Source organism: Notothenia rossii (genome assembly GCF_949606895.1).
Source record: "Notothenia rossii genome assembly, chromosome: 10".
Lineage (NCBI taxonomy): Eukaryota > Metazoa > Chordata > Actinopteri > Perciformes > Nototheniidae > Notothenia > Notothenia rossii.
Window position 1 is genome coordinate 62,263,844 of NC_136908.1, and position 27,251 is coordinate 62,291,094.

The 27,251-nt window shown below is 40.4% G+C and overlaps 2 protein-coding genes across 2 annotated transcripts in view; one reads left to right on the plus strand and one right to left on the minus strand.

Annotated features, from left to right (window-relative positions):
- Positions 1-692: 692 nt before the first annotated feature.
- Positions 693-21,750, minus strand: nup107 (nucleoporin 107). Its single transcript, XM_079653187.1, has 27 exons — positions 21,614-21,750; positions 20,692-20,780; positions 20,068-20,160; positions 19,804-19,898; positions 19,150-19,285; positions 18,960-19,063; positions 17,353-17,468; positions 16,530-16,578; positions 14,606-14,677; positions 14,403-14,491; positions 13,856-13,931; positions 13,101-13,214; positions 12,621-12,711; positions 12,437-12,516; positions 11,807-11,866; positions 11,578-11,723; positions 11,381-11,429; positions 11,002-11,071; positions 10,800-10,915; positions 9,311-9,500; positions 6,042-6,148; positions 5,760-5,862; positions 4,415-4,575; positions 4,108-4,233; positions 2,692-2,805; positions 2,013-2,180; positions 693-892 (listed from the first exon to the last, which is right to left on the minus strand). The coding sequence occupies exons 1-27, from the start codon at positions 21,619-21,621 to the stop codon at positions 785-787; spliced, it is 2,730 nt and encodes a 909-aa protein (XP_079509313.1). The 5' UTR covers positions 21,622-21,750; the 3' UTR covers positions 693-784.
- A 1,367-nt stretch (positions 21,751-23,117) lies between these two features.
- slc35e3 (solute carrier family 35 member E3) overlaps positions 23,118-27,251 on the plus strand; it is a 9,188-nt gene continuing 5,054 nt past the window's right edge. Inside the window, exons 1-2 of the mRNA XM_079653188.1 lie at positions 23,118-23,377; positions 25,278-25,742. Of these exons, the coding sequence (XP_079509314.1) occupies positions 25,341-25,742 (402 nt within the window). The 5' untranslated portion in view covers positions 23,118-23,377; positions 25,278-25,340. The remainder of the gene's footprint in view (positions 23,378-25,277; positions 25,743-27,251) is intronic.

Genomic DNA, 27,251 nt, shown 5'->3' on the forward strand with positions numbered 1-27,251 from the left:
CAGGATACCTTTATGATTCTTCCCACATAGGGGCTTGCACATGATATTAAAATACAAAATTAAAACGTTTTTCCAAGTGTCATTAGTAATACATTTCTCCAATTTACATATTGCACACTAGTGTTTATTTATTATACTATTAAGCAGTCAACATGGATGTAACTAAAGTCACCATGTATACAAGCTGGAGACTTTAGCGGTCCGATAAAAAAACAAAACCTCCCTTTAATTTATTTTGACACATTTCCAAAAAATAATGTCTAAGTTATTTTTTAAATAATGACTTTTAAGAATTGTGCTTCAATCCAAATTAATATGCAGTAGTAGTATTATGTTTGTCTCATATTATACTACTATTATATAAATATACTACACAGCATGGATTTGTTAATGTACTTGTAGTGTATGTATATTACTACATAATATTGTGTATATTAAACTATTCATACGTTATTTGTATATGTCAGTTTTGTAAGCCCACTATGTAAATATTTAAAAACATAACAAAATGGTACTGCTCAAAATAATTTAAATAATTTCTTTTGTCTTAAATATAACACCCAATACATTCTTACTTATCTACTCTAAATATTGTTCAGGTTAGGGATGTAAAAGAGACAACCATGCAGTTTGAAGGCCCTAAGTAATCAGCAATAAGAAGTCCAATTGAAATAACGATAACGCTACACAAGTACAGGGAAACAAAGGCTTTTATTTTTGAAAAAACATAACACGATAAAAAAAAAATCAGTGATTCAGACACCGTGTGTGTGTGTGTGTGTGTTCACGGCTGCAGCTCGTAGCCCAGCGGGTCGAGTCCTCGGTCCAACAGAGCGAGAGACGACTCCCTCAACTTCTGCAGGAACCTCCTCAGCTCCTCCTTAGAGAACACCTGTGAGTAAACAAACAAACAAACAAACAAACAAACGACAATGAATAAAAGACAACAAGAAGAGAATCAAAATCCTTTTTAGTGGGTTTATACATACGAGGGACTTGCTTTGGTGTAGCTATTACAAAAACTTGTAACAAAATATAAATATGTGAGAAACTGAGTATAGTGTTCGTCTTATTTTACTGCATATATTTGTGTATATGTGCATCATGTACAAAGAGTTTACAGGATTTGATGCAGGATTTACAATATATTGTTGCCTGATGTGCATCAACGAGTTAACGTGTGTGTTCACCAGAGGTGGGAAGTAGTGGAGTACAAATACTTTGTTACTGTATTTAAGTACATGTTTCTGGTATCAGTACTTTACTCCACTACTTATTTTCTGACCACTTTTTACTTTCTACTTCTTACATGTTGAACACAAATACCTGTACTTTCTACTTCTTACATGTTGAACACAAATACCTGTACTTTCTACTTCTTACATGTTGAACTCAAATACCTGTACTTTCTACTTCTTACATGTTGAACACAAATACCTGTACTTTCTACTTCTTACATGTTGAACACAAATACCTGTACTTTCTACTTCTTACATGTTGAACTCAAATACCTGTACTTTCTACTTCTTACATGTTGAACACAAATACCTGTACTTTCTACTTCTTACATGTTGAACTCAAATACCTGTACTTTCTACTTCTCTCATTTTCCAAACAGGCTGGTTCCTTTAGTCTGAATGTGTGTTTGGTGGCGTGATCATTATTATTTAGAGTCATTGCGTGCCTATTGATTTGAACACGATCCGTGTATCCATCATTTCCTGGTCTTCTCTAAAGAAGAGGGACCAATGAAAACGTTGTCATGTTGCCGTTGGTCACCATGGAAACATTCATTAGCTAACAATGACATTATTGTTCTATTAATATAAAGGGAGGTCAGGTACTCTTTAAAACAGCTGCTAGTTATGGGTACTTTTTACTGAAGTACATTTCAAAGCCTCTTTACTTTGACTCGAGTAAAGAAGTTTAGTCAGTACTTCTACTTTCACCAGAGTATCTTTAAACACAAGTATCTGTACTTCTACTTGACGAAAGGATGTGTGTACTCTTACCTGGTAGAGGCGGTGCTGGTCGGAGGAGATGATGTCAGCGAGCCGCAGCGCCTCCTGGTGTCTGGAGGAGTTCTGCAGGACGCTGAGCAGCAGGAAACTGAGGCGAGGCAAACACAGCGAGCGCAACGCCGCCATCTGGTGGCTGCGCTCTGGATCCTCCTCCGAATCCTGAAATCACAACCAAACAGTCGATTGAATTCCTCACCTCAACTCCATTCTACCTGTCCCTGGCTGTAGCTCAATGTTGAATGGTACAGTGTTCATTTGATTTGAACTTGCTCTTAGTCCTGTACGTTTTAGTTAACTACATTTGACTCAACAGTTTTGCATGCTGATATAGTCACAGGCATTGACACCATATCGCCACATCTTTGTCAAGATTGTATATATTTAGGGGTAGTTTGCAATAACAAAAATAAACTGGATTAATATATTACTCTTCTAATCCAACTCCCTGCCAGAAAGCAAAAAAAAACTTTTCTCGACAAATAAAATCCAGAAAAAAAAACCATGAAGAACTAAACAATTCAAATATAGGGACTTATTTTAGCGCCTAAAGATACCTTACAGTAACTCAATGATTCCTCTGGTTCCTTTGAATGAAACACAGGTTATGTTTCTTATTCATTCACTGGGATGATATGTTAATAAATGTCTTCATCGAGTCGTAAACGGTTACCTGTCTGTTGTCGATCATCCAGCCACCGTCTACGAACAGCAGCACGTTGTAGATTCTCTCTTTCACGTCTTCAGTCAGGACGTCCAGACGACCCGACCAGGCAGACAGGGAGGACTAACACGCAGAAACACATTTACTATAGTAAGTATTATTGTCGTTTTAAGTCATAGTAACAGCAAAACAAACTAAATGCAATTTTCCATAATCAATTAATAGTTTGGTCTTTTAAAATGCCAGAAAAAATAACAGTTCCTAGTTTCTCAATTTTAAAAAGGTGAATTCTTGAAATGTCATTTTTTTCAGTACAAACCTCATAATATTCACTTTAATATGATATCAAATGCAGGAAATCTCCAAGTTTCGTGGTAAAAACAGCATTACTGTACCTGCCATTTTTGCACGAAAAGTCCAATCAAAATAGTTGGGCGATTATTTTAATTAGTCTAATTGTTGCAGCTCTTATACATATATATATATATACATACATACAAACTAGGGCTGTCAAACGATTACAATTTTAATCAGATTAATCACAGCTTAAAAATTAATTAATCAGATTAATCACCATTCGAACTATGTCCAAAATATGCCATTTCTTTATGTATATTGTTGTGGGAATGGAAAGAGAAATGAAAGAAGGCGGATATATCCATTTAACATACAGTATGTTTATTATAACATTGTTCTGTGTGTCAGAATGAAAGACAGCCCACACACCTATCAATCATCAAACCGTGGGGTCTTATTTCATTACATGTTGATTTCTATCAACACGTAATGTTGTATCGATGTATATAGAGATGTACTACAGCAAAAGTATTCTCCGTTGGGACTTCCTGCAACAACACCACGCCGTTATCTTGATTCTGATTGGCCAGAAGACATTATCAAAGATGTTCTATTGAGAAGACGATCACTACGTGACAAAAGTTTTCAAAACCGTTTCTAGTCTACGGTATTTATTCCAGACAAGTGGCTACTGAAATCAATCTTACTAACTGCTGTCTGTGCAATTTACTCCGCGAGTTGGTGGACTTTATTTTGCTTACTTCAACATCATTGTTCATGGTGGGGCTAAGCCATTTCTTGGTATGGCTGTAGCCTACACCAGCGCTGTCACTGGTGGGATGTATGGGGCGGGCCATTCGGCACATGCGTTAAATTAGTTAAATATTTTAACGCAATTCATTCAAAAAATTAATTACCGCCGTTAACGCGATAAATTTGACAGCATTAATATATACACAATAATACTGTTGGATAAATCATTTAGAGTTTGACTTAATATAATGTTTTATCATTCAAATCAGTGTTTCCGCCAGAGCAGGGCTGAGAGGGCATCCACCCCGAGAGCGATTTGTGTACTCAAAGCAATCTCTAGATATAAACGGTGTGTGTGTATTTGTGTGTTTCTACCTGGTACTCCTTCTCTCTCATCTCATTGGCTACTCTCTCGGTGAATTTGGCCTCGGGAGCAGGTGCTGGTTTCTGGGGGGCGGAGCTGCTGTGGCTGAACCAATCAGTGAAGGCCTCGTGGGCTTCCTGTGGGAACATCAACAAGACACATCAAGTTCAGTAAACCTTATTGATCCCTATGGAACAGACTGAAGGTAGAGCGCTTTTTTCTGTATGTGGCCCACCGCTGATTTAGACGAACAAAACTTAAGAAGTATGTATTCCCAACAAGAAGGTCTATCATTTCTAGGTAACCGTGGTGACGCACCAGGTAGGCTCTGATGCACAGGTGTTCTCTGATGGAGTTCTCGTCCTCCGCGGGGAGAGGAGTCGTCTGTCCGACCCCCGACCACTGAGAGTAGATCTCTCTCATCGAGTCCTCGGGGACTTTGGAGAAAACCTCCTTCGCTGCGTCGTGTTTCTGCATCGCTGAGAGGAAGAGAGACAGACAGGAAGTCAGACAGGAAGACGCAATGCATCATGGTACATGGAGTCAAAGACTGAAGCCAGGTAACCATCCAGATATCACACAATTTAACTGAATTTTGAGCAAAATTGATTTTATTTAATTTATTATTTAATTTATTTTCTGTGTTTCCACTTTTTATGCATAAATTGAAAAAAGAAGATGGAAACAAAATGGCTAAGAGAGGCTTGTTAAATATGAAAACTAAAGTACATAGAAATAATTAGAAGAAAGAGAGACAATGCATCATGGGACACGGAGTCAATGACTGTCTCCAATGGTGCGTCTCACTTCGGTTATTTTTCATTTCCTCGCTCCTCGGGCTCACCGGAAGTTGATTTGTCTGCGCCATCTTGAGTACCATCATCATCACAAACGGAGTGGGAGCTAGCCGGGCCCTCCCGCATCCATCGCTACATCTGGGAAACAGGAGTAGACGACCTACCACGCCGGCAATGGACCACACTAAACCGCCTACGAACTGGGGTCGCTTCAAAACATCAATGAAGAAGTGGGGCCTGGCAGACAGTGCTGCATGCGAGTGCGGTGACCCAGAACAGACTGCCGAACATATAATAACAACCTGCCCTTTATAGAGACCACCCTCGGGAGCCAGCCTCTTCGACTTAGGACCAGAGATGCGGGCATGGCTTCACGACACGAGTTGGACCTCTGACGTTACACGAAAGAAGAAGAAGATCACAAAGGGACGTCGCTTCACGTGACGCTCCGGAGGAAAGGACGTCCCATTGCTCTTAAAACTAATTTCCCTGCTTCTCGTGGTTTCCTTAAGTCTCTCCATGCTTCCTTGGTGGGAGGGACTAGTCGCAGGGAAACGACGCAAGTGAAGGACGCAAGGAATCCATTTCACCGAAGTGAGATGCAGCCCATACTGTATCAGTGATTTAAGTCAGGCATACATTCAAATATTGCGCATTTTGACCGAATCTTAAGAAAAATGGCTGAATGTTTTCAAATGTTGGTTTTAAATCATACACCAACTTCTCCACCCGTCAATTTGTTTTTGCATATTTCAAGATTTTCTTAGAATCTTATGTGTTTCCACTGCATAAATGAAAAAAGAAAAAAAACGGAAGACGGAAACAAAATGGCGAAGAGAGGCTTGTTAGATATAACATATAATTACCCAGGAACTTCCTCATGATGGCGTTGGACTGTTTTAGGGACTCTGCGCGATGGGCGGGGTCGAACAGCAGCCAATCAATGACGTCGATCTTACTCAGGTCCTCCTATCAGAGCACAGCATCACAGTAACTCCTCCCACTTCTACACATACAACTCTCAACAAACTAAATACATTTTAAAGTTTTATGAATGAAACTTTTGACTTATAGATGTCGTTGATTTCTTTATATTTAGCTTTAGCTACAGATATTTACGGTGAGTGTGTTTGTATTTAAATCTGTACCTTATTGGTTCCTGTCTCCAGCGTCTGGCTGTGGTGAGTGAACTCAGTTTCATCTCTCTCTCTCACCGTCTCCACCACCAGCTTCGTTATCGCGGCGACATCCAGACCTACACATGTGTTAAAGGTCAGCTATTATGCAAAATCCACTTCCTCATGTCTCCTCTACATCAACATGTGTCCCCTCTTCTTCATGTCTCTTCTACCGCAACATGTGTCCCCTCTTCTCCATGTCTCTTCTACATCAACATGTGTCCCCTCTTCTTCATGTCTCTTCTACATCAACATGTGTCCCCTCTTCTCCATGTCTCTTCTACATCAACATGTGTCCCCTCTTCTTCATGTCTCTTCTACATCAACATGTGTCCCCTCTTCTCCATGTCTCTTCTACATCAACATGTGTCCCCTCTTCTTCATGTCTCTTCTACCTCAACATGTGTCCCCTCTTCTCCATGTCTCTTCTACATCAACATGTGTCCCCTCTTTTCCATGTCTCTTCTACCTCAACATGTGTCCCCTCTTCTCCATGTCTCTTCTACATCAACATGTGTCCCCTCTTCTTCATGTCTCTTCTACCTCAACATGTGTCCCCTCTTCTTCATGTCTCTTCTACATCAACATGTGTCCCCTCTTCTTCATGTCTCTTCTACATCAACATGTGTCCCCTCTTCTCCATGTCTCTCCTACATCAACATGTGTCCCCTCTTTTCCATGTCTCTTCTACCTCAACATGTGTCCCCTCTTCTCCATGTCTCTTCTACCTCAACATGTGTCCCCTCTTCTTCATGTCTCTTCTACATCAACATGTGTCCCCTCTTCTTCATGTCTCTTCTACCTCAACATGTGTCCCCTCTTCTCCATGTCTCTCCTACATCAACATGTGTCCCCTCTTTTCCATGTCTCTTCTACATCAACATGTGTCCCCTCTTCTTCATGTCTCTTCTACATCAACATGTGTCCCCTCTTTTCCATGTCTCTTCTACATCAACATGTGTCCCCTCTTCTTCATGTCTCTTCTACATCAACATGTGTCCCCTCTTCTCCATGTCTCTTCTACATCAACATGTGTCCCCTCTTCTTCATGTCTCTTCTACATCAACATGTGTCCCCTCTTCTTCATGTGTCTTCTACATCAACATGTGTCCCCTCTTCTCCATGTCTCTTCTACATCAACATGTGTCCCCTCTTCTTCATGTCTCTTCTACATCAACATGTGTCCCCTCTTCTCCATGTCTCTTCTACATCAACATGTGTCCCCTCTTCTTCATGTCTCTTCTATATCAACATGTGTCCCCTCTTCTTCATGTCTCTTCTACATCAACATGTGTCCCCTCTTCTTCATGTCTCTTCTACATCAACATGTGTCCCCTCTTCTTCATCTCTCTTTTACATCAACATGTGTCCCCTCTTCTTCATGTCTCTTCTACATCGACATGTGTCCCCTCTTCTTCATGTCTCTTCTACATCAACATGTGTCCCCTCTTCTCCATGTCTCTTCTACATCAACATGTGTCCCCTCTTCTCCATGTCTCTTCTACATCAACATGTGTCCCCTCTTCTTCATGTCTCTTCTACATCAACATGTGTCCCCTCTTCTTCATGTCTTTTCTACATCAACATGTGTCCCCTCTTCTTCATGTCTCTTCTACATCAACATGTGTCCCCTCTTCTTCATGTCTCTTCTACATCAACATGTGTCCCCTCTTCTTCATCTCTCTTTTACATCAACATGTGTCCCCTCTTCTTCATGTCTCTTCTACATCAACATGTGTCCCCTCTTCTCCATGTCTCTTCTACATCAACATGTGTCCCCTCTTCTTCATGTCTCTTCTATATCAACATGTGTCCCCTCTTCTTCATGTCTCTTCTACATCAACATGTGTCCCCTCTTCTTCATGTCTCTTCTACATCAACATGTGTCCCCTCTTCTTCATCTCTCTTTTACATCAACATGTGTCCCCTCTTCTCCATGTCTCTTTTACATCAACATGTGTCCCCTCTTCTTCATGTCTCTTCTACATCAACATGTGTCCCCTCTTCTTCATCTCTCTTTTACATCAACATGTGTCCCCTATTCTTCATGTCTCTTCTACATCGACATGTGTCCCCTCTTCTTCATGTCTCTTCTACATCAACATGTGTCCCCTCTTCTCCATGTCTCTTCTACATCAACATGTGTCCCCTCTTCTCCATGTCTCTTCTACATCAACATGTGTCCCCTCTTCTCCATGTCTCTTCTACATCAACATGTGTCCCCTCTTCTCCATGTCTCTTCTACATCAACATGTGTCCCCTCTTCTCCATGTCTCTTCTACATCAACATGTGTCCCCTCTTCTTCATGTCTCTTCTACATCAACATGTGTCCCCTCTTCTTCATGTCTCTTCTACATCAACATGTGTCCCCTCTTCTCCATGTCTCTTCTACATCAACATGTGTCCCCTCTTCTCCATGTCTCTTCTACATCAACATGTGTCCCCTCTTCTTCATGTCTCTTCTACATCAACATGTGTCCCCTCTTCTTCATGTCTCTTCTACATCAACATGTGTCCCCTCTTCTCCATGTCTCTTCTACATCAACATGTGTCCCCTCTTCTCCATGTCTCTTCTACATCAACATGTGTCCCCTCTTCTTCATGTCTCTTCTACATCAACATGTGTCCCCTCTTCTCCATGTCTCTTCTACATCAACATGTGTCCCCTCTTCTTCATGTCTCTTCTACATCAACATGTGTCCCCTCTTCTTCATGTCTCTTCTACATCAACATGTGTCCCCTCTTCTTCATGTCTCTTCTTCATCAACATGTGTCCCCTCTGTGGAAAGAGACTCTGAAAGTTTCAGGAACAAAGATTCTCTCTCTTTTTGATCCAATTCTATAAAAACCTGTCTGAAAATGAGCTGATCAGATTTTGGCCACTTTATGATGTCATAACGATGTTTTGTCTTGTGTAACCATTAGCCAATCAGCAACCAAGGTAACCCCCCCCCCCCCCTTATCAGCCTCTCTCAGAGGGGCGTGGGGAGGGGCTCCTTATTTTCATCTAAAGTAACAGACAGAGAATCAGCACTTTGGAAACAGGGCTGAAACAGAGGGGATTATGGGTAATGCTGCAATGATCTGTTTGGTGTTTCAGCCAATCAGAGACAGGCTCTGGATATATCTGAGAGCTGTGATATATTGATGAAGAACAGTTTAATAGGAGACCTTTAATAATGATGTCTGTTATTGTTCTGCTGGTCTCACTGTGTGTGTCTCAGTGTTTCTGTCTCACCAGCATCGGTGGCGAGCTGCAGGCAGCGTGGGCGGATCTCCGGCTGGGTGACGGTCTCTAAGAAAGCGGCGTATTGAACAGTGGCGAGTTCAGAGGGAAGCTGGCTCACGTAATTCGCCACGAGGTCGGTCTGCTGATCCCGGATCAGGAGGGAAACGTACGCCTTCAGAACGTCCACACACACCTCCTCCTGAGAGAGAAGAGGTCAGCAAAGTCCAAATAACTTTTTACTTTGACTTCTTACATTTTGAACTCAAATACCTGAACTTTCTACTTCTTACATGTTGAACACAAATACCTGTACTTTCTACTTCTTACATGTTGAACACAAATACCTGTACTTTCTACTTCTTACATGTTGAACACAAATACCTGTACTTTCTACTTCTTACATGTTGAACACAAATACCTGTACTTTCTACTTCTTACATGTTGAACTCAAATACCTGTACTTTCTACTTCTTACATGTTGAACACAAATACCTGTACTTTCTACTTCTTACATGTTGAACTCAGATACCTGTACTTTCTACTTCTTACATGTTGAACTCAAATACCTGTACTTTCTACTTCTTACATGTTGAACTCAAATACCTGTACTTTCTACTTCTTACATGTTGAACTCAAATACCTGTACTTTCTACTTCTTACATGTTGAACCCAAATACCTGTACTTTCTACTTCTTACATGTTGAACTCAAATACCTGTACTTTCTACTTCTTACATGTTGAACTCAAATACCTGTACTTTCTACTTCTTACATGTTGAACTCAAATACCTGTACTTTCTACTTCTCACATGTTGAACTCAAATACCTGTACTTTCTACTTCTTACATGTTGAACACAAATACCTGTACTTTCTACTTCTCACATGTTGAACTCAAATACCTGTACTTTCTACTTCTTACATGTTGAACTCAAAGACCTGTACTTTCTACTTCTCTCATTTTCCAAACAGGCTGGTTCCTTTAGTCTGAATGTGTGTTTGGTGGCGTGATCATTATTATTTAGAGTCATTGCGTGCCTATTGATTTGAACACGATCCGTGTATCCATCATTTCCTGGTCTTCTCTAAAGAAGAGGGACCAATGGAAACGTTGTCATGTTGCCGTTGGTCACCATGGAAACATTCATTAGCTAACAATGACATTATTGTTCTATTAATATAAAGGGAGGTCAGGTACTCTTTAAAACAGCTGCTAGTTATGGGTACTTTTTACTGAAGTACATTTCAAAGCCTCTTTACTTTCACTTGAGTAAAGAAGTTTAGTCAGTACTTCTACTTTCACCAGAGTATTTTTAAACACGAGTATCTGTACTTCTACTTGAGGAAAGGATGTGTGGACTTTTGCCATCTCAGACTTCATCTCAATCCAAGTTTAAAGATATATCAGTATGAATAAGAGTAAGCAAGCAACCATTTGAAACCAAGACGCTACAGATTTAACCTGACTTAATTAGTTTGACTAACAATCGTCTACTTTTACCTTCAGAGCCAAACCCAGAGAGCGGTAAAACAGCAGCAGGTGAGTCATGAAGCGCAGCAGGTGGGAGGGGAGGGGCTTAGAGTCTGTCAGCCAATCAGAGAACTCCTCCAAGAGACCTGACAGAAAGGCAAAGAATAAAAGAAAATCAGTAATGTTTAAAAATCTATGTTTTAAATTTGATTTCTCTTCGAAGGTGTCTTACCGTCGATGTCTCCCAGGATGACAAACTTTTGGATGACATGGTAATGCTCCTTTGTCTCCTCCAACACCCTCTACACACACACACACACACACACACACACACACACACACACACACACACACACACACACACACACACACACACACACACACACACACACACACACACACACACACACACACACACACACACACACACACACACACACACACACACACACACACACACACACACACACACACACACACACACACACACACACACACACACACACACACACACACACACACACACACACACACACACACACAAAGAGGTTTGTTTTCAGTGTGTGTTCAGTCACATGACTCACAAATCACAGTTGATTTGAAAATGTCACCTTCAACTCTGAGGCCTGAAGCTCCTCGAACACCTTCTCCATCGACCAGCTGCACACAGCGAGTAACAGAGTGTGTTTTTAGTTCATAAGAAGTAGCTAAGGGACGTTACTTGTGTGTGTGTGTGTGTGTGTGTGTGTGTGTGTGTGTGTGTGTGTGTGTGTGTGTGTGTGTGTGTGTGTGTGTGTGTGTGTCATACTTGGCCTCCAGGTATTCCCGCGGCAGTGTCTCCACTTCCTGGTGGGCCATCCCTGACGACACCAGATCTTTTTCCACCAGAGAGTCGACCATCACTCTGAAATGAGCCCACACACAGTCCTCCCACGACTCACACACCGCCAGCAGCTGACACACACACACACAGGAAACTTAATCATCACATATACAACTTTATTGAAATGCATCAAAACACAGAAATAAAATCTCACCGGTTTGAGGTTTCCACTCAGGCTGGCGTAGATCGCTTTCTCGTATCTGTTTAACTGCTCCTATAAAACACACCTGGTTAGCGCTGTTAGCTCATTTTGACAGAAATGATGACTCATCCTGGACTAGTAGCGGCATGTCTGGCAGAGTGTGTGTGATTGAATCAGCTGTTAAGGTCCACACACACACTTTTCATTACTTGTGTCTTTTTACTGGCTTTACTGCCGTGCAGAGACAAATAATATTATCGTTTAGTCGGATGATAAATAGATTTTTTCGACAAATTCGTAAAGCTCTATTATTAAAAGATATATATATATAATCTAATGTACGAGTAAAAGAAAAAGCATCCTGATCATAAGAAGAGAAATGTTTATGTTGTGGTGTTAAAGAATAATTGGGGTACAAATCTAATAAACGCAATAATTCATAGTCTTGCATTTTAGAGATATGCACATTTAAAAACACTTTCAAATCTACAGACCTCCCACATCCATCTTATGAACTGTGTGTGTGTGTGTGTGTGTGTGTGTGTGTGTGTGTGTGTGTGTGTGTGTGTGTGTGTGTGTGTGTGTGTGTGTGTGTGTGTGTGTGTGTGTGTGTGTGTGTGTGTGTGTGTGTGTGTGTGTTACCTCCTCAGCCATCCTCCAGCAGCAGGCCTTCCAGATTCCTCTCTGAGGGTTTCCTTCCACCGGCTGCAGCGCCACACTCCCTGCAGACAGAAGAGGAAGAAGAGGAAGAGGAGGAAGAGGAGGAAGATGAAGGTAACTCATGCACTCACATACTGTTTATCACCTGAGGTCACTCTGGGGTTACCTGAGGTCATGTTGGGGTCGTGGTAGAGTTTCCATCCCTCCAGAGACGCTGCTCTCCAGGCCTGACCGCAGCGCTTACACAGCCTCTGAGCCTGGATAGTAAATAATATATCAATATATCAATATATCAATATATCAATATTTTAAAGCTTAATGGCAAAATATCTTTATATTTTCTCTACATTAAGTCCAAAATGCTTATTCTATTAAATTAAACTGAATTTAGTGGAAAAACAACTTGTTTACGACACTTTGAGAGGGCTTTTATTTTGAAAAGACACACCAGTATGTCTCAATATGGTCAAGATCGTTCAGTTCTTACCAGCAAACCAACTGTATATAAAGTATACACACATTTCTATATATCTTTGTTATTGTATTCGGGATTGTTGGAAACGGTATTAAAAAAAAACGGTGCTGGCCATTTTTTTCTTTAAATATGTAAATATAAAATGACCCAGAATCCTCTGCTGTCTTTTACCTCCTCGGTCATCCCGGCTCTGATCAGCGTGAAGAGGTTCTTCATCAGGCGAGCGTCGTCCTCTCTGTCCAGATCCACCAGGGGGCGCTGCTGCCGGAGAGGGGCGTCCGGGTCCTACACACACACACACACACACACACACACACACACACACACACACACACACACACACACACACACACACACACACACACACACACACACACACACACACACACACACACACACACACACACACACACACACACACACACACACACACACACACACACACACACACACACACACACACACACACACTTATTACATTATCTGTGCATTTTATTTATTTATTCCAAAAAAAAAAATTATTAAGGAAATGGGTTTTTTACATTTTTTTAATTCAAAATATTGCACATGAGGAAAATATACATAAACAAAAGGCTAAATAATGTTTAAAAGGTCTCCTATCATGCAAAATGCACTTTGTGATGTCTTTTCTACATCAATGTGTCCCCGTTGTGTCGGGGAACTCACGCAGCTCAGAAATGACCAATAACACTCAGTTTAATATATATAGCAAGACCAGTTTTTTTTGTTTATAAAAAGTGTAACCAAAGTGTTTTTGACTACAATCAATGTTAGAAATCAGTGCAAAATGGTCTCTTTAAGAGCTAAGAAATGCCATAACTCATAACACTCACTTTAAACCTTTTCATAATGTGCTTTAAAATAAATTATAATTGAACACAATGATGAAGAAGTGTCTGTCTCACCAGCTCAGTGACCAGAGGGACGGTGAAGCCGGTGCTGCTCTTGCTCCTCATCTTCAGTGTATGGAGGGTGTTCTCCCTGAAACACACACACACACACACACACACACACACACACACACACACACACACACACACACACACACACACACACACACACACACACACACACACACACACACACACACACACACACACACACACACACACACACACACACACACACACACACACACACACACACACACACACACACACACACACACACACACTACTTCAGGGGACATTACATTGACTTACATGCATTTCCTGGAGACTTATCCTAACCTTAACCATAACCAACACATGCCTAACCTTTACATACTTTACTTATAGTAATGCTAGGACACACACACACACACTTGAGAGAAAGTACCTGAAGATCTCAACACACACACACACACACACACACACACACACACACACACACACACACACACACACACACACACACACACACACACACACGACCGCAGACTTGATATTTACGAACAGACAGATGTGAACTCACCAGCAGACGTTTTTGGCGTAGTATTCGATATTATCTGAGAAATCTCCAATCTGATCCTTGGCTATGCTTTCCAGCCAATCAACGACCAGCTGCAACACAAACTCTGGTCAGTGGAAATGAATGCTGTATCGTCGCTTTGAACCTTCTTTTTGCTTACAGGAAGCTGGAGGAGGAGGAGGCAGAACATGCTGGTGCTTTGTTACCTGACTCTGTCGTATGGCGGCATCTCGCTGGAACAGCTGCTCCACGACCACTTTCTCACTCTCACTGGGAACCTAAACACAGACACGACGTCATCGTTACGAAGCAGCAGAAGGTTTAGACTTCAGGTCAGTTACACATGACGAGTGTGTGCTGGTATTCAAACGTTCAAACATTATTCAGTGTGCAGAGTAGGGCTGCAACAAACTACTCATTTGATAATCGATTAATGAATCGATTAATCGACTATTTTGCCTTGCACAATTTCTCAAACGCTCTTATTTAGCCATCAACTTTTAGATTTAGCTTGAGGTTGTTTTAGGCATGTGGAAACTAACAATGAAGACAATAAAGATGAATACTTGATTCAAAAATACATATATTATTAAATTAACTAAACACATTTTGAACAAAACTAACATTATTTAAATTACATAATATTTCACATCAAAAGAAACAACAGTGTTTTAACAAATCGTTTTAAATAATCTTATGACAGAACTGTAAACAGAATAGATTAAACTTTAACAAAATAAATAATTCAGTTTCCTCTAATCATTAACCCATGTTTGTATCATTATTACTCCGTGTGTTGCTGCTAGCATACATAACACCTGACGTGGAAACGTTACTCGTGGATGGGGCTACAGAGCTACTAGAAAGACAGTGGAACCCGGTGCATTCCTCCGTCTGGATGTGGAGCACTTTGATAAATGTTTAGACAAACTGCTCGTGTTACCGCTCTTACATGATAAACTCTTATTGCACTTTTGGTAACGAGCATTGACCACATCGAGACGGGTAAAGTTTAACCACACCTCGTTCACTCCGCTGTGTGTGTGTGCGTGTTAGGGCTCGGGGTGTGCGTAGTAATTATAGTAATTATTCTACAGTATTGTTGTTTTTATAGTTATTTGTTAATAACCCAATTTGTATTCTTTGAAATTGAAAAGGATTTCGCATTGTGTTTGTTACTTTCGTTGCAGTTGTATATGTCTTAAGTGTAATTTGGCTTGGCTTCCTATTTTGTATGGACATGCTTTTATTTTGAAGGAGAGTAAGCGCTGTTGACAGGAAGTTGTTGTTGCTATGGAAACAACATGACGGAGATTAACGGAGAAAAAGTAATATCTACATATAAAGACGGAGAAAGTAAACGATAAAGTTTATGGTTAAGTGTTAGCACCCCCCGAAGAGGCACAAGCTCTTACGTTGATATTGGAGATTTCAATAAATTAAAAAAAAAAACAAAAAAAAAGGAATATCCGAATAACGAAAATGAAACCTGAATAGTACTCCAACGAACAAATATTTGGGTACAGCCCTAGTGTGTGTGTGTGTGTGTGTTGCATGTAGCAGCCGTGTGTGTGTAAACTGCCCCGCCCCCTCGCACACAGACGGGAGAGAGAGATCTCGTCTGGATTGGAAAGATGGAAAATACACCATAGATGCATTTCTTTGTCTTTTTGCATATTAGAAACGAGTTGGCGACACTAAGACTGCGATATAATGTTTGTGTAGCAATAACACATGACACATATTTTTTAAATGTCTCCAGTACCGATAAAAAGACCGATAACGTTGGAGCTTAACTGTGCGTAAAACACACGTGATGACGTCACCAACGAATCGACGACTGAATTAGTTGGCAACTAATTTGGTCATCGATTAAGTCGATTAGTTGTTGCACCCTATAGTGCAGAGTTTAAACTGTTGGAACTTTTTCCACTATTGTTGTTGAGCTTTAAAAAAGTACATCATTTATTTGATTTATTCATTGCATTTTGTTTTATTGATTCACAAAGCTTTAAACCACCATTTTCTTTTCTCCAATATTGTAAGATTTTCAAGGCAATTCCTTTTTTTTATGCACGAATTGGAAATGCACATAGATGGTGGTGTGTAGTCTAACAAACTGTTACTCACAACCATGTCTGTCATCATGTCATCTTCCATCGCCAACTGGACCCGGTCCCTGCAGAAACACGAGGTCGATCAATCAGAGACAAGAACAGACGTACAGGTAATAACAGTGAGACAGGTACGATCAGTGAGACAGGTACGATCAGTGAGACAAGTAGTCAGTGAGACAGGTACGATCAGTGAGACAGGTAGTCAGTGAGACAGGTACGATCAGTGAGACAGGTAGTCAGTGAGACAGGTACGATCATTGAGACAAGTAGTCAGTGAGACAGGTACGATCAGTGAGATAGGTACGATCGGTGAGACAGGTAGTCAGTGAGACAGGTAGTCAGTGAGACAGGTAGTCAGTGAGACAGGTAGTCAGTGAGACAGGTACGATCAGTGAGACAAGTAGTCAGTGAGACAGGTACGATCAGTGAGACAGGTAGTCAGTGAGACAGGTACGATCAGTGAGACAGGTAGTCAGTGAGACAGGTACGATCAGTGAGACAAGTAGTCAGTGAGACAGGTACGATCGGTGAGACAAGTAGCCAGTGAGACAGGTACGATCGGTGAGACAAGTAGTCAGTGAGACAGGTACGATCAGTGAGATAGGTACGATCGGTGAGACAGGTACGATCAGTGAGACAGGTAGTCAGTGAGACAGGTAGTCAGTGAGACAGGCAGTCAGTGAGACAGGTAGTCAGTGAGACAGGCAGTCAGTGAGACAGGTAGTCAGTGAGACGGGTAGTCAGTGAGACAGGCAGTCAGTGAGACAGGTAGTCAGTGAGACGGGTAGTCAGTGAGACAGGTAGTCAGTGAGACGGGTAGTCAGTGAGACGGGTACCTGTAGAGCGAGGTGATGAGTCTCCAGGAGCAGTTCTCCTGCTGCAGCAGCCAGCGGACTCCGGCTGTCTTACTGTTCTGACCGGCTCTGAGCACCACAGACTGCAGAACGTCCACCTGGAGCACGGAGAGGAGGCGAGGGGTTCAACAGCTCATTAGTTAGACTCCAGGCTCTGCTCTGATAGGTTCATTGGAGTTGGGATGGTCATAGCTAGGCTATCCTCACACCGAGCGCATCACTAGTCAAAGTCAACTTTATTGTCAGCCTTTCATGGTTTGTGTTTACAGACAGAGAGATACCGTTTCCCACAATCCCCATGAGACTTATAAACGCCTGAGCTCCAGTGCCTTCATAACCTTTTATTCAGCTCATCTTATTCTATTTTACATGTATATAGTTTACTTTAATTGTTTTATGTCTTATATATGTATATTATGTTTCATTGCTGAAGGAGCCTGGGACATAAGATTGTCTTTGCCATAACTACGTACACTATCTATCTAAACCCAAAATATCTAAGTTGCTGTGAGAACTATCGCAAGTTAGGAAGTTTACAGAATCCAATACTTTATACCTAAAGAAGTAAATGCAAATGGTTTCAATGCATTTTAACTAGGGACGGGTGCAGAGCCCCGGTATTAAACAGACCCCGGGGCTGAATTATTAAAGACCGTGGTACCGTTAAGCTGCGATGTTATCGGTCTTTTTATCGGTACTAGAGACATCTAAATTATATGTCATGTGTATTATTGCTACACAAACATTATATTACAGTTTTGCCAACTTCGTTTCTAATACGCAAAACGACTGCAAAATGCATCTGTGATTATTATTACGGCGGGGGAGTTTACACACACGCAGCTGCTACATGCAGCCACACACACACGGACGGAGGAGATGGCGGAGAGAACGCGCTCCGAGGTGTGGTTAAACTTTACCCGTCTCGATGCTCGTTGCCAAAAGTGCAATAAGAGTTTATCATGTAAGGGCAGTGACACGAGCAATTTTTTATTTTATATAAATACTTTTTTTACATTTTGTATTCAATGTTACAAAACAAACATGACCATGTTCAAGTCTTAAAGTCATCCTGAGACCTTAGTTTTGGTTTCAAATGACAGAACATCATGTATGTGTTGCTTCTTTGGGGCTTGTTTTCATAGACCTGCTTATTTCTCTCAAATCTGGCAACAGAGTGGGCGCAGTGTCTAATTGTAGCAGTAAGCTAACGAGTACTGATAAGCTTTATTTTGTTTTGATCCAATGCTGCACAACTGAACTGATCCAATGCTGCTGTGAAAGAAAGAAGCTATATCCATGTTGGATAGAATATCCAATTTAAATAGAAAAATAACCTTAAGGGACAACTTGAATGCTTTTTTTCTTTTTTTTCTCTTAATGCATTGCATAAAGATCGGATCGGAAAAAATCGGTATCGGCAAATTGTCAAAATCAAATGATCGGAATCGGATCGGGAGCAAAAAAAGGTGATCGGGACATCCCTGATTAAAACCTTAACGAAACCCATCCCTAGCCATAACTACACTGTAGCTGTGTGCATACGACAATAAGCAGAAGGATGTGCATGATTTGCAGTTGGTGCGTACCTTGTCCTGGCAGAGCGCCTGGTAATCCTCCAGCAGCTCAAACACCGCAGAGGAAGAGTGTTTCAGAAAGGACCCGAGGAACTCTGGGAAAAGACTGGCAGCCGCTGGAAAGACGTGGACAAATTGGAGAGGTGTGAGACTAACAATGCAGACTAACGGAGTGGGTTTAAGGAGCGTTAGTTTCACTCACCAGCATCTCCAGGGTCGTCTTCCTTCAGTAGCGCCGAGCTGAGGTTGGTGCTGTCCTCCGTGAAGAAGCTTGTGTCCCCCAGTCCAGAATTAGGAGAGAAGTACATTTGGTTTGTCCAATCGCTGTCGTCCAAATTCTTGACACACAGACATCAATTTAAGAGTTACTCCTTGTGTTCAACATGGCCTTTGACCCCGAACCCATCACAGTCCCCCTGCTTCCACTCCTACTGCTATTTATTACTTTATTACTTTATTATTTGCCCCTTTTTGTTTGTTTGTTTGTTCACCATGTAAAGCGGCCTTGGGTCCCTTGAAAGGCGCTATACACATGTCATCTATTATTATTATTATTATTATTTCAACAACAACCAAACACTCCCAATCTAATAGCGGGAAATGATTTATTTTTGTTATTTTATTTATTTATTTATTTTTATATACTGATCTGTTCTTACTTGCCATTTTATTTACTTATAGTTATTAATATTATTTTTCGTCACTGTGTTTTTATTGTCTATATCTGAACGTGGAAACAATGTGTTTTTCTTTTTATCAAACTTTTCAAGGTGGGGTGGGGGACTCGTTCAAAAACCCTTTAAGTGGTGATTTGTGTGTGTGTGTGTGTGTGTGTGTGTGTGTGTGTGTGTCTCACCAAACTGCTGCGACCGTGTCTGGGTGTGTGTGTGTATCGAGGCGTTCGACCTGCTGGAGCCAGAATGGTGGAAACATCTGGAACCCTGGGAGTAACTGAGAGGGAAACACAAGAGGGGAGAGTATAGTTAAAATAAAGTATGTGTGTGTGTGTGTGTGTGTGTGTGTGTGTGTGTGTGTGTGTGTGTGTGTGTGTGTGTGTGTGTGTGTGTGTGTGTGTGTGTGTGTGTGTGTGTGTGTGTGTGTGTGTGTGTGTGTGTCCTACCAGCCTGTCTGAACAGTGAAGCCGGAGTGTTCCTCATCATGGAGCGAGCTGGTGTGACGTTGGAGGCGATGGGGCTGCTGTCGGGTGACGGGACTGAGACCAGCGGTCAGGAAACAACAACACTGACAGCTCTGACATTATAGTGTGGTGCAGGAACGAGTCCTAAAACCCAGAAGTGAGTTAGCATTTCACCACTTCCTGTTCCCTCGTCTCAGAGCCAATAGGATTTTAGAACTAGTTTTTGGAAAATATCTGGAAATAAGGTCTGTGGTTGAGACTCATTGAAGAGATGGATCGCGTTTTGTTCTACATTAAATCATCAGCAGTGACCCCACTGGTGATCTCTGAAGAGTGTACGTGTCTGAGAAACGATGGTTGTTACCAAGTGGCTGAATAGGACTACAGAAGTCGTGGAGGTCGTTGTACGTCATTACGTCGAACACGTAAACACTCCTCTAAGTTAGTTTCTGTTCTGCTTGAAAGCAAGTCCCTGCCTCCTGCAGACTGTTCAAACAAACGCTTCAACTTGAACCATTTAGAATCTGTATGTTTGAATATGGATCTTAAGTTGACGTGACGTTGAAGTCGTGCGACCCTGCTGTACTCGGCTGTAGTTAAGGATACAGAACACCTTCTTCCTCATTGACCTTCTACGGGCAGCGACGGTCACCTCGTCGTCTCGAACCACCGGAGACGGCAGCTCATTCTGACCCCTGGAAGACAAGACGTTAACGTACGTGTTTGTGTATAAATACATTAGAGCTGCACAGATTAGACAGAAAAAAGTCACAACCTATTCAGATATGTTGATGCATGACAAATGTCGTATATGTATGAGGATCAAAATGTATGAAGTACCTCAGTAACAAAGGTAAAGGTACATTGTGCAGAGTGGCCCACTCCAGAATCGTATTCATTATAAGCTGATGCGTTTTAATGCATTATTGTCACTTAATATTACTTGTAATGCTGAAGCAGGTGAAGCTGATTTTGTAAGAATCTATAAATGTGGGTAGTTTCATCTGTAACAATATAATGTGTTGTCTAATACGTTTGCATTGACAATAAGAATCTGCAAAGAAGTGCAGTAAAACGTGCAATATGGAAATATGAGCACAGAATGGAAATAATCAAGTAAAACACAAGTATGTCCAAATGATAACTGAGTAAATCTACCTAGCAACACTAGTGTTTGACACGATAATAACACATAGAACAAGTAAAACGATTCAATAACCCATCAGCTCTGCTAGCTAACTATTATAAACACTGGTTATAGCATTTAATATAACCTGTAGGTGTTAAAAACAAGCACCCTGTGTGTTTTTCTCCTTTTACTGTCTGTAAATACACGTTATTATCATTCTGTTGAAACATGTCAACATTAGCATCTGTTAGCATCACCATTCATTATGAACGGCGTCGTTAGCCCGAGCTAACAAAGTGAAGTAGCCGCACAGCTGGCTAAATAAAGCAAAGTGTTCCCATGCAGAGATAACATATATATCAACATATGTAAAATATAAGCTTAATTAATGTTATTTACCAGTCCATAGTATTGCTGTCAATTCCCGCTTCACGAGGCTCAACAAAATTCTTCTTCGTGGGTTTTTTACTTCTCTTCTTCTGTTTTTGGATATCTGGCAGACTGGAGGCAGTGCAGCTCAATGTTGCCCCCTATCGGTCGGTGCTATATTGCATCGTGGATATTTTGAGTAAAGATGTTCAATTCAATACAATTAAAAGTCATGGTCCATGTGAGTACAGTATCTCATGCCAAACTTGTGTCTTTAATATTTAGAATTACGCCCACATTAAAGAAATACAATGTTTAATCATTTTTTTCTTAATTTTTCAAACGTTTTCCTGTCTTGATTTATCTCTCAAAATGTGTTGTGTGTAGTGAGTCATTTGTTGTTGGTCAGGGGTATCAAACTCAAATAAACAGTGGGCCAAAATAAAAAAATCGGTGCTAGTGGAGGGACGGAGTGGTTCAATGTTTCTTGCAAAACTTATTGAAATGAACTTATTGCACATATTAAACCTGGAACTAACAAAGCTTAAATGATTGCCTATAAAAACAACATTAAACATTAAATAATCAGTTGCATTAATTTCTTATGGCTCTATCTGCAGCTTTTCCAGAGTCATTTCTTATGATTATATTTTCCCACAGGCCAACAACAGCTTCAAAAAAACTATTTCCCTCAAAGAGAAAACCAAACATGCCCTGTTGTCGCAAGAAAGAAAGTGCAGAAGGAAACATTGAAACTCAGTGTGCTGTTCTGTGATGCTAGCTCAGATACTTGGCCTCTCATCTTGGGTGCAAGTTCATCAATGTTTGGGCTCAGGCTCTGAGCTGAGGAAACCCTCAGGATGGAGTGAAGGTGTGCGTGAAATATACCGACAGGCCAGATCTAATAGTAATTAAAAATAATCTTGCAGGCCGAGATTAAATCCACCAAGGGCCGGATTTGGCCCCCGGGCCTTGAGTTTGACACATGTGTTGTAGGTTATTAATAAATCCAACACTTGCAATGTGCACAATCTCAGTACAAAGGCTTAAGCCTACAGCTATTTTTATTTAAAAAAATTATCTAAAGTGGACACTTGTTTTTTCAAGAACATTATTTTCATTGTATTTTTATTGTTTGTTTAATCTTATATATCTTATAAATAGATATTTGAAAGCAGTATCATGATGACTTTGCTACAGACATAATTAATTGGGGTCCATAGCACGATAATATACAGAGAAGAGGCAAATCAAAATAAGAAAATAGAAAAATAAAATACACGTTTTAATTTTTTAAGTCCACAAAAGATATTCATTCAACATTATTTAAGTAGATGTGTATTTATGTTATACAAAACATTTTTTATTTTTTTTATGCTAGCTTTGGTACAGCTTTGTTTCATTTTACTTCTATTTTTATTATTTTAAAAACAATTAAAATGTTCCCTATTTTCTTTTTGATTTAATGTTTTTAATATATTTCTTTCTGCTGCCTCTCCCTCCAGTCCACTACCGGTCGCTGTTGCTCAACACACGCCGGTTAAACGACGTTGAACACGGAGGAAACAGGAACACACTGGGCGGCTTGTAACCAGAAATCACGGTTGTAATCAGCTGGAGAGCAGGGAGAGAAAAATCCTCCAGGAAAAAGTAGCGGGGATTCGTCACCACTAAGGCCGGGATTGGAGCTCCGATTCCCGGGTAGAGACTCTAGAACTCTCGGTGTGTTTGATCCTCTGGAGGTAGACAGGCGGAGGAAAAGAGGGGAGACAGATGGAAAGATGGAGACCCCAGGTAAACTTTTCTTAATGCGTGGCAGAATGAGAGTCAGACAGACAGACAGAGAGAGAGAGAGAGAGAGAGACAGAGTGTGTTCAGACTATCTTTAAACCAATGCCAGTCTGCACTTTTATTAAGTCTGCCACTTAGTCACTTTATGATGCAATTCCCCTCTTTTGGTGTGCATGAATTGTATGTTTGCCGTCTATGAGTGAGTTTTTGTTCCTTATTTGCCAGTACAAAAGACATATCCATTATATGTAAATGTAATGGACAATAAAGTATTCTTAATCTAATATAATGTGTGAACTAACTGTAACACACTTTATTTAACTCACAGTTTAACCTCCATTAGCTATTTCTATGTCTGACTCTCTACAAACTTAATAAAAAAAACACAGCTGTTTTACTGTTAAAAACTGCAGAATGTACTGAAAAACTCAACTAAAGTATATATCTGAGGTACTATTAAACCCTTACCGCACTACAAATTAAAGGCTATTGTACTGTTTACTTAACTAGATTTATTCGACAACTATTCATAGTTAACTGTGTCAGAAACTCAAGTATTCTCTATTAAAAAAAATTGCCGGTTTCAGTGTTATATTTGTATATTAGTGTATTTTACTATATTGCTTTTCAATAAGAGTTATAAAGTGAAGTGGTGGAAGTGAAGTCTACTTTATAGACTTTTAGTTACGTTCGTTAGTCTATCAAAGCATAATATTTTATAAACCGATCTAACTTGTTTAGCTGTAATAAAATGTAGTATTAAGCAAATATTAACCTCTGAGATGTAGTGAAGTACAGTATTTGAGTACATTTACTTTGTAACTTTCCACAACTATAAATAAAGTAATTCAACTTAGCTTAACATTCACCTTCTATAACAGGGGTGTCAAACTCATTTTCATCTCGGGCCACATTAGCATTATGGTTGCACTCAAAGGGCCGGTTGTAACTATATAAAAATACATATATAAATATTTAATATATATCAAATAATGTATTATATTAAATGTTTGCCTCTGCATTGGATTAATATCAGATAGGGTAATAACTTCATAATTCGTCTGAAAGCAGAGGTTTAGGGCAAAAAATGCAAGTCTCCTCAGTGAGAATGTCACAAAATAATTTAAAAAGAAAAACCACATTTTGGAAAAAAAGTCAAAAAAAAGTAACATTTTGAAAAAAAGTAACATTTTGGGAAAAAAGTCAGATTCTGAGAAAAAAGTCAGATTCTGAGAAAAAAATGAATATTTTGAAGAAAAAGTCAAATTCTGAGAAATTTCAAATTTGAGATGCATTGTGGGACATGTAGTTTATGGGCAACGTGCTTCTGTAAATCTGCATGTAACCATATAATAAACATACTATATTCTTTGCAAGCTCTTGTGGGGCCACATCAAATGAAGTCACGGGCCGGATTTGGCCCCCGGGCCTTGAGTTTGACACCCATTACATCACATTACATTACATGTTACATTCTCAATACTGTGGGCAATAACAGGAGCAATTTGGGGTGAAGTGTCTCAGGGACACAACGACATGCTGACTGCAGTGGGGTTTGAACCTGTGACCCCCTGATCCCAACACCAACGCACAACCCACTGCACCACACACCCCTGTTCTATAACAGAGATAATGCTCTCCAACTAATATTACATTATAATAACACAATATAGTGAAATATGCAATTCCTCTGCACAATGAACACATTTACCTTTGGTGCCTTCACAACATGTGACTGATATTCAATCCGTACGTTTCTTTGTTGTATTTACTAAATCACTACTACACTTAGTTAACTCTAAAACACAGCCAATTAGCATTTCTGAACTATAGCTGTTGCATGAAGTCGACTGTATAACGTTTTAAACTTCTCTAAGCTTCACTTTCTCTGTCTGTTTTGCAGTGTTAACAGAATAGTTGAACAAAGCTCAGATTGGGAACGCTAAGCTGAGAAACTTCCAGAACCATGAAGCAGACATTATTAAATCTATCGCCCAACGGGCGGCTCATCGCCGGCCTGCTGGTCAACCTGCTGTCCTCCATCTGCATCGTCTTCATCAACAAATGGATCTACGTCCACTACGGCTTCCCCAACATGACCCTGACTCTCGTTCACTTCGTGGTCACATGGCTGGGGCTCTACGTCTGCCAAAAGATGGACATTTTCGCCCCGAAAAGCCTCCAGATCCGCAGCATTGTGTGGCTGGCTCTGAGCTTCTGTGGGTTCGTGGCCTTCACCAACCTCTCGCTGCAGAATAACGCCATAGGAACGTACCAGCTGGCCAAAGCCATGACCACACCCGTCATCATCCTCATCCAGACCACATACTACAAGAAGACCTTCTCCACCAAGATCAAACTCACACTGGTACGGAAAGTTTGAGAAGTATCCTCGAGTTCTGCTACTGAAACTCATTTGGTTGGAAAAATCTTTGGTCTGGGAAATGGAAACATGTCCAGTTCTTCAAGGGTTTAAGATTCAAAGGCTTTATTTGTCATAGAGAGGCGAAGTCCCGCCCATCTACTTCCGACCCATGGGACCTTATTTCGGAAAAATAAAAAAGTATGTATTGAAGTCAATGGAGAGATAAAGATTATCTTCGATCCCGTTTGAATTGTGCCACGAATTACACATATGATGTTTGTCAATGTTAAAAAATTATTTCCATGTCAAAAAAGTCACAGTTTGTCGTAAGACTGTTGAAATATGAAACTATGAAAAATACGCAACTAGAAAGACTACAAATCCCAGAATTCCGGTCCCGCATGCTGGCTCTTAGGGAACCAGCTGTGTGTATGTACAGCTCTCAACATGCCCTGGTGATTTTACGTTGGTGTGATTTTCACCTCTTTTAATACTTTCCGCCTCATTCTGAAAGAAAGAAGTGAAATGTGCCAACGTGACGGCCGTGTTGGTGTGTGGTGCGAGATGGGAGATGTAGTTCATTGAGCGGTTTCACACACAAACAAAAGTGTTACTTCACATTTTTACGACACATTTGAAATTTTTTGACTTGCAAAATTATCTTTTAAATTGACAAACATCATATGTGTAATTCGTGGCACAATTCAAACGGGATCGAAAGATAATCTTTCTCTCTCCACTGACTTCAATACATACTTTTCAGAAATAAGGTCCCATGGAGCTCCCCCAGAAAGGGAGGGACTTCGCCTCTCTATATGCACAATGTAGTTTTGGCAATTACATTACATTATTGCATTTAGCTGACGCTTTTACATTTGTTGTTACTGTTGCAATAAAATCTAAAATCTCGAGCTCCTCCAACTTAAAAAATTCAAATATATATTTAAAAAGAAGACGAGAGAATAGTGCAATAGACATAATGGTGCAAGTAGCAAAATACTAGTACTTTACGGGAGAATAAATACTGTGATGGTATATAATTATGTGGATTTGTGCAATAAGCAGATGTACAGGAGAAACATTTACGAAAAAACCTTTGTGGACAGTCTTAAGAAATGTCCTCGTTATTGTAAGAGTCCTGCTACTGAAACACATTCTGTTGGAAAAGCTTAAGCTGGGAAAATTAAAAGTATTGTATACTTCTTCAAAGACTCAAGACTCAAAGGCTTTATTTGTCATATGCACAATGCAGTTTTGGCATTTAAATCTAAAGTCTCAAGCTCTGTCATCAAGAAAACGTTCAAAAAGACAAAATATATTTAATAAAAAGATAAGAAAATAGTTCCAGACATAATGTGGCACGTAGGTTGCAGGAATAAGAAAGATATATATACATATATACACATAGGTCTTCAAATATTTAGGATCCAGCAATTGAAAGGCTTTTTTCGTCAAATGCACAATAAAGTTTTGGCAATACAATCTAAAGTTTAAACAATGCAGCATGCAGTT